At 33.2% G+C, this 20,187-nt stretch overlaps 1 protein-coding gene across 1 annotated transcript in view; it reads right to left on the reverse strand.

Annotated features, from left to right (window-relative positions):
• LOC126831493 (uncharacterized) overlaps positions 1-20,187 on the reverse strand; it is a 21,112-nt gene continuing 925 nt past the window's right edge. Inside the window, exons 2-16 of the mRNA XM_050562015.2 lie at positions 19,800-19,990; positions 18,724-18,802; positions 17,775-18,361; positions 17,017-17,085; positions 15,720-15,744; positions 10,448-10,546; positions 9,455-9,594; positions 8,162-8,405; positions 7,426-7,458; positions 6,997-7,030; positions 5,219-5,298; positions 3,910-4,622; positions 3,491-3,538; positions 2,614-2,721; positions 1-1,348 (exon numbers count right to left, since the gene is read on the reverse strand). Of these exons, the coding sequence (XP_050417972.1) occupies positions 743-1,348; positions 2,614-2,721; positions 3,491-3,538; positions 3,910-4,622; positions 5,219-5,298; positions 6,997-7,030; positions 7,426-7,458; positions 8,162-8,405; positions 9,455-9,594; positions 10,448-10,546; positions 15,720-15,744; positions 17,017-17,085; positions 17,775-18,361; positions 18,724-18,802; positions 19,800-19,990 (3,056 nt within the window). The 3' untranslated portion in view covers positions 1-742. The remainder of the gene's footprint in view (positions 1,349-2,613; positions 2,722-3,490; positions 3,539-3,909; positions 4,623-5,218; positions 5,299-6,996; positions 7,031-7,425; positions 7,459-8,161; positions 8,406-9,454; positions 9,595-10,447; positions 10,547-15,719; positions 15,745-17,016; positions 17,086-17,774; positions 18,362-18,723; positions 18,803-19,799; positions 19,991-20,187) is intronic.

Raw genomic sequence — 20,187 nt, forward strand, 5'->3', positions numbered from 1 at the left:
TTAAAACTTTCATTATAATTTATTTCTTGATAAATTTATAATACACAAATGTAAGTTACATGTCAAATATCTGACATACAGTTTGTCTTAAATTGACAGTACAAAATGATAAGTGATGAATTCAATTATAGATTGTACACAAAATATTAATCCCATTAAAACATTTTACAATGAACAATACAATTCTACAACAAACTCTTCAGATACATTTAGCACTTTACTTTATGCACTTTATGTTGTTAGCACTAAAATAATTTTGATACCACTTTAAAGATGATACAAACAATGAAGACTGAACAACAGATGGGCGTAATTACGATCACAAAGAAAACACAACAAAGAAGTCCAGTAATTCTACAGATTTCTGGTATGAAATATATCTCTCACTTTCCTCTAAGGAAAAGGCGTGGTCAGTATTTACACATTCTTTATGGTAAATATAAAACATCATAAAAACAAGCATATATCCTTATCTCCATATCAATTCATCGTTAATTTCAATATATTTTCATGGGTAAAAAACAACCAGCAGCAAGAAAACAAGAATGTCAAATATTCCACGAGCTGAACCTTTCACGAACACAACTAAACATTACAACAGCATAATGCCAATGAAATCATTTTCACGATACTGTTAAATGAAAATACCCACTATCTACATATTTATGACCCTCCTGTCTTATCAATGCAAAATAAATCACTGATGAGCCTTAACTTAAAGTTGGTATCAATCATTTCATTTTTAATTAGGTGGTAGAGGTGGTTTCGGTGCATCATGTGTTGGAAGAGGGGGGTTGGTAGGCCATGAAGTATTGCTATTACCTAGGAAGTTAGCATACTCCTCAGGAATACCTTGATAGAAAATAGTATTAGCTGGATATGATGTCAGATAATTATTTGAAGTATAAAGTGGGGTATTTGAAGTAGGTGGAGGTGGAGCTGGCACGGCCTCGGATTGAGTACCACCATTCCATTTTAACAAATTATTCTGAAAACTTTCAATCCTGGCATCCATGCTTATGTTATTATAGGACCAATCATTAGGACTATCCTGACTAACAACATCAGATTTAGAATGACTTCCGTTTTTGTTAGAAGGACTGGATTCTGTTACTTGATTCCATTGTTGAAGATGCTGTTGTTGGTTCCATGAAACAGGTTGATTCTGTAATGGAGACTGGTCATATATTGATGTATCTTGGTTCCAATGTGAAGATCTGTCACCACTTCCACCAGATATATGAGATCTGGATGATGGTAGTGGAACTGGTCTAGGAGGAAAGTTACCTTGGTTATCAATTCCAGACAACTGGAGTTCTGTAGCATTTGGAATAACCTGTTTTAACATCTGTAAAGCAATCAAAGAAATAATTGTACATTTTTTGTCAGCTGAATATTACCACTGGCTGTTTGTAAATTCCATCCACGATAAAATTGGGCAGACTCTTGTAACATGAAAGATTTAGCAGAAATGGACATTGTCTCTTTAGGGAATCGGGGGAGGTATGAATGAAATGAAATATGATGTGTGTCCTACTGCTGAGTTATGGGGAAATGAAATCACATGGCCAAAGTTATCTGTGTGTTTACAACCAGGATATATATCTTATAATAATATACACCAGACAACCCAATTTATACCCATCATTAACATATTGATGGTTGACTTCAGGTTTGGGGGATCTTGGTCTATTACTATGCATACAAGTCACAGGAATTCTGATACTGTGATGGGTCAAACAATTCTGACAAAATGGATTGTCAAAGTCTGAATTTTGATTGGGTTCCTCTTTATGATTAGCCAAACAATCCAACTTTTATACAAGTGGTTGTCATGCCAGTTTGCAACAGATGGACAGAGAAATGGGAAATATTGGTCATTATCTCATTGCTGAAATGCTTTATATCAATTTAGGAATAAACCTGTTTAAAACTGTAGCCTCTATCACAAGGTTTTCCTAAAAGGGCAGTAAACTTCGGAACTGAGAGAGAGAGAGGCGACCCTATTCCTTGTCATGTACAAAAGGGGAATCGAAACCACGCCAGTTGATTCAATGACAGACCTTATGATACAGCGCGCACGTGCTAACCATTCGGCCATCCAACCCCCCAATTTCAGAACAGAATTTCAAGGAGCGCTGACTATTGATAGGGTTAGTCCTCTCACAGATTTTTGTCAAAAATTTATATTTTTAAGAAAGCTTCTAGTGGGAATTTTATATTTTTCAATCAAATTTTATGATTAATTTATGATGTTTTTATCAAATTTTATGATATTTTTACAATGTTTTTATCACATTTCATGGCTTTTTATGTTTTTGTCAAAATGATTTTTTATATAAGTGCACTGACAGTAAATAACTTATCTTCGGTCCATGAAGTAGTGTTCAGCCAGTGGTATGTATGCCTTATAAATAGCCATACATACGTAGCAAAAACTTGAAATAATTATATCAAAAACTCTGCCCTCTTTGAGTGTTCAGAAGAAATGTGAGCAGACAGAACAATGAGTTGGGGTGCCAACAATATACATGCAGATGAAATTTTGGGTGTGGAATAAAAGTGACTTTACAGAACTTGTTTAGAATTAAAAAAAAAGCTAAAGGAATTTACCTCTGGAGAGAGAGTTTTCATTCTATAATGTAATAAGGCTTGAGTTAATGCATTAGATACTTGTAGAGCCATTTCTGCCTCATCTTCATTAGATATCAGTGAATCAGACTGTAAATAAAACATTTATTTATAATAATAAATTTAAAAGATTAGGCTGCAGAAGCAGGATAAAATTATAATACAAAAGATGACAGCACCAAAAAAGAGACCCACAACTTACAAAATGTACGATTAATGCAAAGCAATGGAAAATTACCTATATATTTATATGGACATAGAGGGTACCAGTATTATTCTTTGACAGTAAGAGAATTTAAAAAGTTGTTTCTTGAAACAATTGAAGTTAATGGTCAGTCTTATAGAAGCTGGTAGAGCATTCCATATGTTTGAGCCTTTAAAATGGATCTGTTTTTAAAAACATTAAGTTTTGGTCGCAGAGTATTTAGTTTATTATTAATGTTGGTGTACGGAGTTTCAAAGAAAGACAAACGATCGAACAGATAATCAGGACATTGCTTATATAAAATTTTGGAGATAAAGTTACATAAATTGTAGGCATGACGGTTTTCTATTGTTAAAATTTTTTAGAGTATTTAGTGTTGGGTACAATTCAGCGGTATGATCGACATTAAGCATTAGTTTAATAGGTTGGCAGGAAAATAAATATACATCCAAGCAGACCATCAATGTTGTTGCATATTCATTTTGTAGGTAAAGGGGAGCATTTACAAGACACTATAAATTGATCAAGAGTAACAACCCATGAAATAATTATCTGAGGAACTGTTTTGATTAACACCCAAGATAAAACTTGGGCACTCCTGCTAGTGAGCCAGCTGTTATGATCTCCAAGCAATAAAATGAATTCGAAACTTACTAAGGATTGCATTAACACACTCATACTACTCATTCCTGCTGCTTGTTTCTGAAAAGACAAAATGTAATGGCTTTTAAAAACTGAACTTGTTTTATGTATTGATTGTGACGACTTTTAATAAATGAACTTTTTAATTCTAAAAATTTTCCGTTATTATATTTATAATTCATATTGATTTTATTGTGCTTCTACCATTTTTACAAGATGCAATAGTGCCGTGGAGCAGTAATCTTTACTGGAATGCAGGCGCTCTATAAATTCATTATATCATTACTAATCAAACACCAACATGTAAAGTTTGCATCCACACACAGCCTGTCACTAACTTTCCCAAGATTCAAGAATACTGCTCACCGAATTAACCTATTTGTTTCATTAAAATATGGCATTGCTCTTTTAATGTAAAATAAAGATTTTACCTTTGTCTTTCTGTACTCTCCAGAATCTTCAGGTTTTTTCATACTTAAAATCTTCTGTAATCGAGCTTGTACTTCTTTCTCTATTTTTTCTTCTACTAATTTTTCTTCCTGAGCTTTTATAGCTTCTTGTTCTTCTATAGAAATACTAGGCTGACTCATGAGGGATAGGGGTGACTGATGACTTCCATAGGGAGGCTGCTGTTGACTTAAGAGAGGTGATTGTTGACTGATGAGCGGGGACTGATGACCACTGAGTGAACGTTGTTGACTTGTAAGTAGAGGTTGATGACTACTGAGTGCTGCTTGATGACTGCCAGGGGATGACTGATGACTGGTGATGGATGATTGATTACCAAAGAGGGCTGGTTTATTACCAAGAAGGGATGGTTGATTACCAAGGAGGGATGGCTGATTACCAAGTAGCGGTGGTTGATTACCAAGGAGGGATGGCTGATTACCAAGGAGCGATGGTTTATTACCACGGCTGGATCGTTGATCATCATGAATGAAGGGTTGATTTCCAAGGATGGAAGGTGGACGACTATCTGAGTGTGATAATTTTTCATGCTGAGGATAAGATCTACCAGATTGTGGAAACAAATCTTTGCCAGCTGGTGGATATGTGTCATCTTTGCCAGTTGGTGGATATGTGTTCATGTTCTGTTGCCCAATGTCGATATCCTGCTCATCATCACCATATAAATAAGGATTATCTACAAAAGTAAATCACAATTATTTAAATATTCATTTGGTTATAACATATTGAAATGATGTATCCTTCATATAAGGTTTAGTAGTTCAAAGCAAATTCATTGAACAAATTTTAGTATGTGTTAGGGGCCTGTGGTAGTTGACCAGTAAGGGCAATTGACTCTCGAACTAGAATGTACTAGGTACAAATCCTGACCTGGATCTAGTAGTTTGTAGGCTTGGATCAAAAGAACTGAGGTGTACGTACACAGTAGAGTGTGTATATATAAAGTCTGAGACGGTTTGATCACACGGTGTCAGTGTTATAATGTTATTCAATATTCACTTATAAAATCACTGAGATACACAGTTATATTATGTATCATAGAACAGTCAAAACAGACTTACCGTGGTTCCAACAATACATCCACAGGTCACAATTCTATGTAATACTGTTTATTACTGGTACTGGATAAAGAATAGAGAAGCTCAGTAACTGTATTCTATAGAATTGTGACCTATATATTATAGTTCAATTACTAAATGCCATTGAAACAATTTAACACATGAATACAGTACAGACAACCCTAAATGAGAAAAATCAATCGTTCTGTTTTACCTGAATATTCATCATAATGATCTTGATAACCTGTATATTGTTGTTGATCCTGTTCTATAGTTTCTCTATTCCCATCATATCTACAAAATATTCCTCCTTGTAAATAACACTTCTCTTATTGATCTATTATCAATAAAATTTTATTAAACAAGGCTGATTCTTTGTATGTCACTATACAATTACCCATGGCTCGAAATGTTCGCATGTCTACTTGTCGCCGACAGGCGATTTTTTCGTCTGACAGGTAGCAAATAAAACTACCTGTCACTTGAGACAGGTGGACAAAATTTTACTTGATGTTCAGTAAATTGACCACAATACTCACGTCCACGTCACGTACATTTAATTATTTGTTTCTAAATGCAAGAATTAAGCACGGAAATACCGCGAAAAGCTGCCATTTGCACTGTTTACATTTCGCTCTGTGGTAGGCTACAGTTACTCACACAGTTTGGAAGTAGACAATTTTATATCAATGAATTTCACACCATCTGCTTGACACTAGTTTATAGCATTATGGAGTATTATATCTAAATAAATTAAAACGCACCCCCAAGTCACCTGAAATAATTCTACCGTAACGACTCCACAGTAAATATAGTAGTGGTTGGAATGGAAATGCACAAGGCCTGTTGCTTGGTGTATTTAATCATTTAAAATGTTTTAAACAATTTCCATAAATAAAGCTATGAATAATTTATAAGACAATTTGACAAAATCAAAAAATCAGGTCGGAAAAATATTTCATATATAAATATAATTTGTAGCGTAAATATAGTCTGGATATGTGAGAAGGGAATTCCAGGTGGCATTATCTGTCCTTCGCACGCGGTAGATGTAAATACGGTGCCATGCACAGGTGTGATTTGTGTTTTGATATTCAATTTATTACGGATATTTTAAAATCTGAATTCTACAACAACGGTGAAGTATTCGATTTAGTACGGAAGTGTGGTACCATGATACTTTGCGGAATTCACTTGGATACGGATGATAGAATTGTACGAATCTTCGAGTCGTTGAGCCAAAGCAGATTCGCCGACTTTGAAGAACTTTTAGGCAATCCGATGTCGAAGAAATAAAAAGGTTTCATATTACGATATTTATATAGAGCAATGTACCTCAAAGACCTAACCACGTGCGTGTGTACCTACATGTATGGATATGTGTGATGTGATTAGTCTTTGAGTTTGATAATTGAGAGTGACGGGTTATTTACTGAAGCAACAGGTATGAAGAAAAGCTTTTTTTAAACATTTCGAGGCCTGAATTACCTGTCGACCTCTGAACGATAATTCATTTCTATGCAAAATCATCGCAGCAAAGTTGGTATCTAAACTATTTTACTTTCGTTTTTAATTGTCTAAATTACTGTCTTAAATAGCATTATAATTTTCTTTTCAAATATAAATATGAGATAGGAATTTCAAGCAAGAGGATTAACTAACTGACTATATAGTAACATACATAACTAGAACTCAGGTGTCATGTAGTTGTTTTAGCAGGAGTCTGTGTATTTAATGTTTAGTTTCAAACCATTGTTCACTGAAAATCATCGAAAAATATTGGGTTCCTACTGTTTAAAATGGTCCGTCTAGATTGGATAAAGAGTGTTGGGTTTACAACTGTTTACTTTCTTGAGCGATGTTGAGTAATTAACAAACTGATTAACTACTCACTAAAACTCGGAAAAGTAAACAGTGCATGTTATGTAGTCATTACAATCTGTAACATGGTGTAAAACAATTTAAACTCATATCTAACAATAATCTGATTACCTATCATCTTCATCATACATATCTTGAGTTTCATCTGTAATTACAAATTAAAGCACATAAAATATTTCCACATATGTTGTATTAGAATTTAAATGTAACAACAATCTAACACTTAATAATAATAAATGTCTATTTGTAATGAGCTAGATTCCACAAAACGAGCTCAAAGTTAATTATGCTCTTCATATAGACCTATAATAAACTAAAGGTAATACGAAAAAGACAAAGGTGTATTAAGACAGGGTAGGTATCAAATGAAGTTTTAAAGACACAAATATGGAAAGGCTTTGTTTTATACATACACCCATGACAAGAAGTGGTCAACGATAAATTACCCAGTATATATATTGATATATAAACATATTGGGCAAGTTTTATTGTTTACAGTTTTCATCATTGAATATTGATAATATGAGTATATGTAACTACCTTTATAATTACTGTATCTGCCTTTTTTACTTCCTGAAACAAAACACACATTGAATTATATAAAACACATTAAACAATGATTCTCAGATTAACTATAACATGAACAATGTTTATATCACTAGTATGTTTGAGAGCAGGATTCTTTTTAAGTGGGTAGAATCAAGATAACCCAAAGAAAGTTCACAAGGTTAGACGTCAACCAAACCCAGAACTAAGACCTAGCCTACAATATCAAAACTTTATGCCCCAAGACCAATTAAATGACCTTTCCAGAATCAGATACTTATTACCCTAAAAAACTGTGGATTTTCTTATTTTCTTGTTATTTGTACATTCAAGTACATCAGTATATTCAAAATGATTCCATATATCGATTAATTATAACCCTGAATAAAATCAAATTACTTACTTACTGTGGTAAGTAACACCTCAGTATGCTACAGTACGACTGCTATACATAGTAAAAACAATCACTGGTTTTATAAGTATAACCACAACGTTTTGACAAGTATTCTCTTACCGTTAAGATTGTACTTGATAAAGATAAGAGGATACTTGTCTAAACATTGTGCTTATATAATAAAAGCAGTCATAGTTTCCCATATATATTGTGTTCTGTTAATCTGTTTCTTAAGCTCTAAATGCCACTTAAAGATTTTGGTATGCTAAATGCTAACCATAAATTATTTTATGAATCAATACAATTTATTTATATCTTTAATAAACTTATTCAAACCTGGATCAGTCTCTGTAGGATTAATTGATCGTTTTAATGGTGTGGGTAGAATGGCACGACCCTTTAATAATGCTTGAAATTCTAATTCTTCCTCTACTTCTTCTTCTACAATGATTTTAACCACTGGTACCCCTTTACCATCTGCCTTCTCTATATCTTGTGTTAAAGTTTCTACAAATGTCTGTTGATTCTTCTTTCCACCAAACTTCTTAGAATGGTTAAAATAATCAGTGTGATGTTCTTTCTGTACAATGTAAAGTGAAATTGAAATGAAATGGGGTTTAATGTGAAAAGAAATTGGGTTTAACATCCTACTGTCCTGCTGCGACTGGGCTAATGACGACAGGCATATGCAATATACATGTTGTGTGCTTATATGCTGTGAGGTAAATTTTTCCCAGGCAGCTGCGCTACAGCCTACTTATATCACATTTCAACTGTGAGGAGGGGATCTTTTATGTGCACCCCAATGTGTACACGGTACCTTTTTTTTCGTCCATTGCCAAACCCTCTATCCTGCACCACTAACAAGGGGGAACCACACCAGAAAATCCTGATGAACTTTTTACGGCTAAAACACTGGGAACAAACACAGGATCTCCAGGTTAGCGAGCCAACGTCTTCCTCACTGAGCCACTGCTGTTCCCAATGTAAAGTGATCTTGATACTATAAACTAGGATTTATGTGTGCTCAAGTTACCATTGTGGAAATGGAAGTAAATTTCTATGGCATGGTATGTAAATTAAGCCGATCAGCAGTGTTTATTCTATGTGCACAACTATTTTATGCAATGATTATTGGTCTTGTTTCTGACCAGAACAACTAGACAAATTTTCTAGTTACGATTGTGCACAGCCACCACAATAGGGAAAGGAATCTTGTTTTAGTGCAAGCTAATTTCAAAATGACTTGACACATACACCAAAATTTAATCTAAAATGGATTTGCCTCTATGATAGGAGTGAAAAATAAAATTGTTGATTTCACTGGATTTATGTGTTGTTTTGTTTAATAACAGCCACAGATAAATCCGATGCTGAGATATAATGGACTGTGTGTTCAAGCGTTGATTTCCACTTATTCTTTTAAAACACAAGATGTACATAAGACCTTGGTTTTTTAAGTGCCATTTGAACAACTAAATACTCTTCCTTTCCAGACCCTTTGTCCTGTACCACTGATAAGAATAACCACATCAGAAAATCCTAAGGAACTGTCAACATTGGATCAAACCCAAGACCTCCTGGTTAACAAGCTAGCACATTACTCTCTGATGAGTAGATATATCTTACCATATAATTAAGACGATGTCTGGTACCCAGTAAATGTGATACAACTGTATGTTCATCACATTTTGATTCACATAGATTACAAACACATGTCATGATAGCTTTAGGATCTTGTTTGTGAAATTCTGTTATATAATCTAAACCTGAAAATATCATATACAAACTATAGTTTAAATACATATTCTTGCATTATTATATGGCTAGAAGAAAGATGTATTTGGAAATATTATGTAGAAACTGAGAAGAATATCATTCAAACAGAAAAAAGCTCTGATAATATGAGAGTGCCTTAGTGCTACACAATGACATATAAACATACAATGGAACCCCACAAGATGGTTTGCTACAAGGCAGGTTTTAATATTGCTCCCAATACATAGGGGACAAGATACATTGGTGCAATTAATGAACCCCAACGACTGGGTTATAGTGAAACCTTTCAGTATAATATATAGGGGACTAGGATACATGGATACAATTTATGGACCCCTACCAATAGTGTTATAGTGAGACGTTTCAGTATAATGAGGTGACTAGATACATGGATACAATTAGTGGATCCCTATCAACAGCGTTATAGTGAAATGTTTCAGTATATGAGGTGACTAGATACATGGATACAATTAGTGGATCCCTATCAACAGCGTTATAGTGAAACCTTTCAGTATAATGAGGTGACAAGATACATGGATACAATTAGTGGATCCTTATCAACAGTGCTATAGTGAAACCTTTCAGTATAATGAGGTGACTAGATGGATACAATTAGTGGATCCCTACCAAAAGTGCTATAGTGAAGTTTTAGTGCACTTTTTGAATAAGACCTTGTTTTTATCTCTCTAATTTAAAGAGTTTAAAACAGTGTTATCAAGTTACTGCAGGTAAAATCCTGTAGGATTTCGGTTCTTAAATTCTGAATAAGCATTCTATTTTTAAGACCATTAACGATTTGGGAGCTTGAGTTGAAAAGTTAAAAGTTAGAATATACAAACTAACCAATGATAGGTTCTGTAACAAGTTTTATCAGTTCTAGTGTCAATGATTTACGTTGACTGGCAACTAATTTAATTTGTGTTTTCTTTACAGTAGATTTACCTGAAAAATACGTAAATGTTTTTCTTAAAAAATCATTTTTCAATTACTAAAGGCACAGATTCTTTGAGATGTGTGTAAAACAAATGTCTTTGTAATTTGATAGGATTCCTAGTAGCCTGAGGCTACATGTATTAGAATAGTCTGTGAAAACTCAAGATTCGACAATAAAGTCTTATTTAAGAGATGACCAGGGTTATTCATGTAGTTGATCATGCTTAATAAACAACCAATATAGAACCGGTCTAGTTAGATATATCATGTCCTTTTACATCAAAGTAAAAAGGTAGGCCAAAATTTCTTTCGATTTTTTAATTCATTTTTATTTCAAAAACAAATATTTCAAGCCTTGTATAGTCTACCCATTAACTACTTTATTTTGTTTTTGTTTTAAGTTAAATTTTGCAACATTGATAGAAAGATCTCTACATCATTTCACCAAATGATTTTTCTAAAAAATACTAATAGACGAAGCAACAAAACAATTTTTAATAAATTTCTTTGTCTATGATCACCTTTAATATAAAGATATATCACAAAGAATCTGACCATTTAGTACATGTTTATACAATCAACATTCTATTATCACATAATGTTTTATACATGTTTTTAATTTTGTATTTTTATACTGATTATTTGTATATTTACACTCAAGTCATACAACATCTTTTAGAAATGTGTGTTCAGTTCACCTGACTAGATATCTCATTTACCCAATAAACAGTTGTTTAGGTTTCAACAAAAATGGCTTAACCAATCACAGTAGCTGCAGCTTGAATCCAAATAATAAAGAATTACTAATGGTGCTCTTTAGTGAAGAGAGTGTAGACCAAACAAAATTACTAAGGAAGTATTTAGATGTTCATGTAGTGTAGAGGGGGTAGGCTAAACAAAATTACTAAGGAAGTATTTAGATGTTCATTTAGTGTAGGTAGAGTAGGCTAAACAAAATTACTAAGGAAGTATTTAGATGTTCATTTAGTGTAGGTAGAGTAGGCTAAACAAAATTACTAAGGAAGTATTTAGATGTTCATGTAGTGTAGGTAGAGTAGGCTAAACAAAATTACTAAGGAAGTATTTAGATGTTCATGTAGTGTAGAGGGGGTAGGCTAAACAAAATTACTAAGGAAGTATTTAGATGTTCATTTAGTGTAGGTAGAGTAGGCTAAACAAAATTACTAAGGAAGTATTTAGATGTTCATGTAGTGTAGGTAGAGTAGGCTAAACAAAATTACTAAGGAAGTATTTAGATGTTCATGTAGTGTAGGTAGAGTAGGCTAAACAAAATTACTAAGGAAGTATTTAGATGTTCATGTAGTGTAGAGGGGGTAGGCTAAACAAAATTACTAAGGAAGTATTTAGATGTTCATTTAGTGTAGGTAGAGTAGGCTAAACAAAATTACTAAGGAAGTATTTAGATGTTCATTTTGTGTAGGTAGAGTAGGCTAAACAAAATTACTAAGGAAGTATTTAGATGTACATGTAGTGTTGGTAGAGTAGGCTAAACAAAATTACTAAGGAAGTATTTAGATGTTCATTTAGTGTAGGTAGAGTAGGCTAAACGAAATTACTAGGGAAGTATTTGGATGTTCATTTAGTGTAGGTATAATAGGCTAAACAAAATTACTAAGGAAGTATTTAGATGTACATGTAGTGTTGGTAGAGTAGGCTAAACAAAATTACTAGGGAAGTATTTAGATGTTCATTTAGTGTAGGTATAGTAGGCTAAACAAAATTACTAACGGAAGTATTTAGATGTACATGTAGTGTTGGTAGAGTAGGCTAAACAAAATTACTAAGGAAGTATTTAGATGTTCATTTAGTGTAGGTAGAGTAGGCTAAACAAAATTACTAGGGAAGTATTTAGATGTTCATTTAGTGTAGGTAGAGTAGGCTAAACAAAATTACTAAGGAAGTATTTAGATGTTCATGTAGTGTAGGGAGAGTAGGCTAAACAAAATTACCAAGGAAGTATTTAGATGTTCATGTAATTTAGGGAGAGTGGGCTAAACAAAAAAATACCAAGGAAGTATTTAGATGTTCATGTAGTGTAGAGAGGGTAGGCTAAACAGAATAACTTGGGAAGTATTTAGATGTTCATGTAGTGTAGGGAGAGTAGGCTAAACAAAATTACCAAGTAAGTATTTAGATGTTCATGTAGTGTAGAGAAAGTAGGCTAAACAGAATTACTTAGGAAGTATTTAGATGTTTATTATATGTAGTGTAGGGAGAGTAGGCTAAACAAAATTTCTAAGGAAGTATTTAGATGTTTATATGTAGTGTAGGGAGAGTAGGCTAAACAAAATTTCTAAGGAAGTATTTAGATGTGCATGTAGTGAAGAGAGAGTAAGCTAAACAAAATTATTTAGGAAGTATTTAGATGTTCATGTTCATGTAGTGCAGGGAGGGTAGGCTAAACAAAATTTATTAAAATATGATGAATCTTTTAAAGATTTTTTTTTTTGTGTATAAATGATAATGTTTTTATCAAATTGTTGTTCCATTCCTCACTGTTAATCTTCATAATTATAAAATAAAATTTAGAATCATGAAGTTTAATCATTTCTTTAGGGAACAGTTTGTAAGTGTAAAATCATTGAATATAAATTATGTGCTATCACTGTATCACCATTGGTCTGGTAAATAAAATATAATCATTTCTTGTGTACTGATTGAGTATGTGAAAAACAATTGAAATATTCTTGCAATTCTTTTCACATATTTACATCTTGTGTCTATTTGATGAAAAATTATTTTAATCATGGTATTATAGGTACATAAATTCGATAAATAGTTGACATTTTTAACAAACCAACAACACAACTTTGTATACCTTAAATTCTACAATTTGCTGCCATGTGTTAAAAGTTATAAATATGAAGCTGGTCAGTCACATAGCCTCACTCTTTCTGTAGCTTAATAAGAGGGGAGATAATTTGATAGGTGACGAGTAATGTTTACAGGTCTTCATCTTTTCAGTGATAAGAAAATTGTGTGTTCCTTTTCAAGAGATGTTTTTAATTGATTGCTGAAGGTTTGTTCAGGCTTGATGGATTAAAATGAATGAAATATGGATAAATTAAATGTACCATTCTGTTCAATGTGTAATGCAAGTGCAAACAATCTATGTGTGTCTATACATATAGACACAGATTGGAATCTGGAGGATATTCTCAAATGGACATTTATTCAGTGGTAATTTAAAAGAAGGTGGGAGTGGTGAGAAGCTGTCCATCATACTTTGTTTTTTTCTGGCCATGATAGTTGCTGAAAAGGAGACATAGTCATTAGGCTTTTGGGGATCACGTGGCTAAGTGGGTAAGACGCTAGCTCGCTAGCCTGGAGGTCGGGTGTTCGATCCTTGCATTGGCCGAGAAAGTTCATCCAGATTTTCCGCCGTGGTTCTCCCTTGTCAGTGATGCAGGACGGAGGGGCTGACAAGGAAAGCTGTCTAGTCGTTCGGATGGGACGAAAAACCGAGGTCCTGTGTACACATTGGCGTGCACGTAAAAGATCCCTTGGCAGTTGGAATTCGATATAAGAGTAGGCCGTAGTGCCGCTGTCCGGGCAAAATTTCCCTCATAGCACACTGTATGGCGTATGCCCGTCTTCATTAGCCCAGGTTAGGAGCAGAACAGTAGGACGTTAAACTCCATTTCATTTCATTTGGCTTTCTGTTGCTTTTGTTAACAACCCTGAGAACAAATTTTTGGGTTGAGGTTTTTTTTAAAACTTCAAAAAATTTATGTGGTCCAAGTGTATGCCCATATAATGTTTAATTTCTGGGAATTTGAACTTTGATTTCATAGGAGTTCATTAAGAATTCTCCCAAAATGTAGGATTCTAAATTTATAAAATATAAACCTTAACTGTCTTAATGATGCAGTCCTTTTGTGCGCCCAACCACCTTCCCCTTTACAAATTCTGCATAATTCTATTTATAAAATGTAACATATCTAAAGTATAATTAAATAATGAAATTTCACATGCAATATATTTGCAGATAATTTGTATTCCATTATTTACTCAAAACCATAAATTTTTGTTCCACCTTCCATATTTGTTCATTTTCAAATCTGAATGTTATCAGCAAATTCAATATAAATCCCTGAATGTATTTTATCTCTTAACATGAATCCTGTTACTATGAAATTACTTCAGTACTGAAAACCCCCATTCAATTATTTACGAATGTAAATCCCTGTTCCTCAATGGGTTTTGTCAGTGCCTATGTTAGATTTCCTTTATATTTCAATAAAAGTCAAGAACAATTGATCTTAACCATTAATCAAAATCAAAAAAAAATATATGAGATAGCAAGTGTACTGTAACAGTAACAATTTTCCTAATATGTAAAGATCTGTATATGCATGTTCTTTACAATTCTATAAGCACTTGCCCCTACATCCTCGGTATCCCCAGTTTCATTGTTCCGTTCTACTCCACTAAGCCCTGGGTCCATTCACAGTGTTTTCATGAATTCAAATTATGTGCCCTTGATCATAGGTTGATTCTACGAACCAATCAAACCAACAATTTAAATACCACCAGTCTTAGCGTCATTGTTTACGTTAACCACAATAAAGTAGTTTGTATGCTCGATTTAGTTGCAATAAAATTCAAATTACTTTGAATTTATTGATTGCTTGATAAAAATAGTACAATTATCAAGGGCAGATAATTTGTCTTTATGTCTCCCAAGTGAATGGACCCAGGGTTTAGTGGAGAAGAATGGAATGATACCACTGGGGATACCGAGGATGTTGCCCCTATTACATGTAGGATAGCGTTATTGTAAACCCTACAGTCTCCAGTAATATTTCACAATAATGTTACTGCCTGTCAGGGTCCCATTCTTGTTTTCAAAATATATAAAACCTTGTAAAGCATACTCCTTTTTTATATATTTTGTAAACCCATGCAGGCCCCTCACCTCCCCTTTCTGTCCGATGAATATTGTAAACCATTGAACATAAATGAATATCTTTTTACTTAAGCACTGTGATATTTCTAGAAGTCATCTTTGTATCTAGATATACTTCTTGTGATTTTTGTCTCTTCTATTCTTGACTGGTATTTCATCTTCATAGCTTCAAAATCAACAAGAAGCATCTTTCTGGTGCTTGATACGGTGTGCGTTGTATACTTACGAAATAGATATAGACAGGCTACTTACCACGGCTACAGTAATTCTCAACACTCTGAAAAGCATAAATAAGTTTCACACAATAAATAACAGAAATCACAAACATTTAAAGCTAGAGTACTTACCTGTTAATTATATTGTATAACATGTCCATTAATACTATTCGACACCCATCAGGTTTAATTAAATGTATCAATTCAGTGAAGATTAATATTACAAATGATACCTGATAGATCACTCACCACTTTTAATCACTAAACATGTTTTTCCAGCACAGCAATCAATCCCTTGTCACCATGAGCATTTATCCTCTTAGTCTTATTGACATTTTGTTTTCCCGGCAGAAGTCAATTAAATTGTTTTGTAGATTTTCAATATTTATGTTGCATTATAAAACCTCTTTTCAAAGTTCAAATGCTTAAAACTAATCTCCACAATATATTTTAAAACAAATTTTTGTGTATTTTCCAGTAAATTTCTCCTTTTCTGATAATTCTGCATGTCTTAATTTGTGTAGCATATTTCATAAATATTTTTTAAGAAATTGTGAAAAGATATCACTTTTTGAATAAAACTAAATATAGATGTGATGCATAGATTGCATGTCTTAACACACAGGTTTATTTTGTATAGCACATTTCATAAATACGTTTTATGAAAAGACATCTAAGTATAGATGGGATTTCCTTTTTTAAAATTCAACAAAATATTACATGTACTAATCGCGTCGAATATAAGTATAACACACAAATGAAATGCACGCTCTTTGTATGAATATATAAATAAACCTTACCACCCTCGTTCTATAAAATAACATAATAAATATGTTGTTAAACAACACGCATTAAATGTCTTCAAAGACATTTCAGTATATTTTGTGAAGTGTTATTCCAGGGTTATGACATTAATTGACACTTCAACATGTTTTAAAAATCTATTAAAGATTTTCAAATGTTGATTTTCATATCATTTCCCTCGATTAACTACTATAATTTCAGCATAGATAACCTTATATTGATGAACATATATCCATTTATATGTCATCAGTGTCTTGCATATCATTGCAGTACTGAAGTGAAAATTAGAACAATCCTATATCTGGAAACCCTTTTTGAAAATGTGCTTCTAATATACATGTAGAGTGTTTTATTGTGTTTTGTACAGATTTATGTAATGATGATGGTAATGAATACATGTGTGTGTTATTGCTGAAATTGATATTCTTTAAACTGTTTTTAATTAGACTTTAAAGATGAAGTAAGATGGCCTTACCAACCATAATGTCAGTAGGAGTTTAATTGTAAAAAAATAAAATTTAAATACTTACAAATGAATGCTTAGCTCCAGATAGATGAGCTTGGAAACTCTGTGGACCAGTACACTTTATATCACATAACTGAAGAAAAATAATTACATTCTAAAGTTAACTTTTCCTGATATGGCAACCACAGTCAAAATAGCCATTCAACTAGATGGCTATTAAAAATGTGCACATGTATTCTCCTTTAACAGTAAGATGGATTCGGCGAACGTCATAAAACCTTACGTCATAATGTCAATAGTGGTAAAATATACATATTTATCTTAAAGTCATCTCATTAAAAAAAAAAACCACTATCATTCAATATGGATGGTAATAGGCTATTAGAAGAAAAATTTTCGTTCAGATATATCATCATTTTACCATAATTTTAGAAGAAGAAACAGGTGCATGTGGCAACTATATTCAAGACTAACCTAACTTCACCCAAGCTACACATTCATAACCCACCTCACCATTTACTTTAAAAGTAAGGGTCCAATAAATGTTTTGACTTACACTTATCCCTCCTTATGGCTAACAGTAGGGATGGGTGTGATGACCAAGGGGGGGCATGCTTAATTTCTAGAATACCTAATAACGTTTGAGAAGTTCAAAGCACATTTGCAATGTGTCTTTAAGAGTTCAAAGCACATTTGCAATGTGTCTTTGAGAAGTTCAAAGCACATTTTCATTGTACTTTTGAGAAGTTCAAAGCACGTTTTCATTGTACTTTATTGATAATTATTTTCAGTGTAAAATTGTAACAATAACATAATTCATACCTTACACTGGAAGTCATTTGGAAATTGTTTTTTACCAACATCTTCAGGTCCTAAATCTCTTTCTCTAACTGGAGTATTTTTTGGAAGTAAGCTAGCTTCTGCTAACATCTCTTTTGTGATACCATACTTAGCTAATTCCTCAGCATTAAATTCTTTTTCTTGTCCTGGAGGTTTTTCTTTAGGTATTGCTTCAGAATAATCTCCTCTCTTTTCAAAACCCCGATCATAACTACCTTCATTATATCTATTATCCTCATCATAATAGTCCTGTTCATGTTCCCAATCTCGTCTATAATTGTCATTACCATGTCCATAATTTTCATTATAATGTCCATAATTCTCATTATCGTGTCCATGATACTCCTCATGCCCATGATACTCCTCATGTCCATGATACTCCTCGTGTCCATAATACTCCTCTTTCTGTCCATAGTACCGATCCCTGTTATCATATCTATCCAGTTTTGGTTTTCCAGAATCTTCGAACCCTTTAGTGTGTAAGGGATTTGAGTAGTCTTTTTCTGGTTTATTTGACATATCTCTAACCACACTGTCCACATTTGATGATTGATTAGCATCATCAGACTCTGGAAAAAAAAAGACAATACATATAGATATCATTCATATGTCTTCTCTCTTCTTCAATATGAATTAAACAAAAAAAACAGAAATGATTGTGTAATCAATGCACGTTGGTATTTGCCGATAATTGGCCATTTTGATCAACATTTTGACCGATACTCAGAAGTCTATATTCACAAATGCAAATTTATAAACAGAAATGAAAAATGGGTGCAATGAAAAATTCTTTAATTTTGTTCCTTTTTCTGAAATATTGACATAACCACTGCATTATGGTGGCTATGGCAAAGAAGTTCATTCAAATTAAAACAAAATCTCAAAACACTGATATATCTAGTAACCTATTTATCACATACTCTTTTCTTACCATTTTCTGGATTAGACTGATTTTCTACTTGCATAGTTTTTTGTGTGTGCATCAGACCTCTTGTGTGCTTAACAAATGCCTGAAATAAAAGAGTTATTAAAGTTCAAGAATGTAATTTGATGAAATGTGACCATTTTGAGACCAATATATACTCTTCCAAAAAAGTAGGGGATATTCAGAAACAATACAAAACTGCGGAAATGCACTGCTGTTTTTATTAGAGGTAACCAGTGTATGTTAATAACAGGCCAATTGCCTACACATGAACATAAAGGGTTCATATGGGCAGCTTATCTGACGGCCCCATTTCACTCGCAAAGATATACACCATTAAAAGTGAAAATGGATGTTTTTCATTATTGTCTTAATAATGAGTAATTGCTCCACCAATCCTCAGACATTCAGCAATTCTTCGTAGCATGCTCCTAATCAACCGTCCAATCACGATTTGGGGCAACCTGACCCAATCCTCTTGCAGTGCCACAGCCAATTCTTGCAGTGTTGTCGATTGACATTGATGAACACGTCTCCCAATCAAATTAAACGTAACACACTAAAGCAAACATATGCTAAACAGTAAATCTTATGCAAGAACCGATAGGAATGCTAACAACATGGATAGATAAACCAGCACGCGGCAGTTTTCATCAACCCTTCCTTGAAGTGTCACATTTGACAATGAATTCCTCCCACGTGTAAGGCGCTATTGCGTGTCGCATGTGCACCTCAGTGGTTCTGTTGGGGCGATAAGTTCTTCATCTGTGAACATACCCTCAAAGCATGTCAAGTGTCCATGACTATTTATCATATTACAACCTGCATAGGTATTTGCATTTCAATATCCCCTACTTTTTTTAAAGAGTATATATGTTGTTACATGTACATGTATCAAGCTGTTAAGAATTTTACAAAGTCAGTAGTTCTACATTTATCTTCCAACTTCCAGCCACAGTGCCTGGATTATCATATATATTCACCACTAAGATTATTTTAAAAAAGAAAGATGTTATCTGTTGAATCGAAGATTCAAAAGGTAAAATGTCTTTTTTGTTCAGATTTAAGTTTAACCAAATTACCTCAGATGAAGTAAAACTGATTTTACAGTATTTACAATAACCTGTATCGTCACTGTCATCTTCACTTTCATTCTTTTGGGCTTCTGGTTGTATTACTGCTGGTTTATTAGTCTTCAATATTACTGCCGGTTTATTATTCTTCAATATTCCTGTTCGTGGTTTTGGTGAACTCTGAGTGTTCTTTGTAACATCTGAACAATAAATGACAAAATATAACCACAATAAATATGGAATTACACATCATCATTTATATGATCAATAGTTTTATAAAGAAAGTTACAGTTCACGATAATTCCTATAAATGTGATAAAATTACACTGTAATGAACAGGTTTTTTGAAAAATTAATTGAAATAAAAGTCAAAATGTACTCGATTTTTCCACTAATT

This window comes from Patella vulgata, chromosome 9 (genome assembly GCF_932274485.2).
Source record: "Patella vulgata chromosome 9, xgPatVulg1.2, whole genome shotgun sequence".
Taxonomy (NCBI): Eukaryota; Metazoa; Mollusca; class Gastropoda; family Patellidae; genus Patella; species Patella vulgata.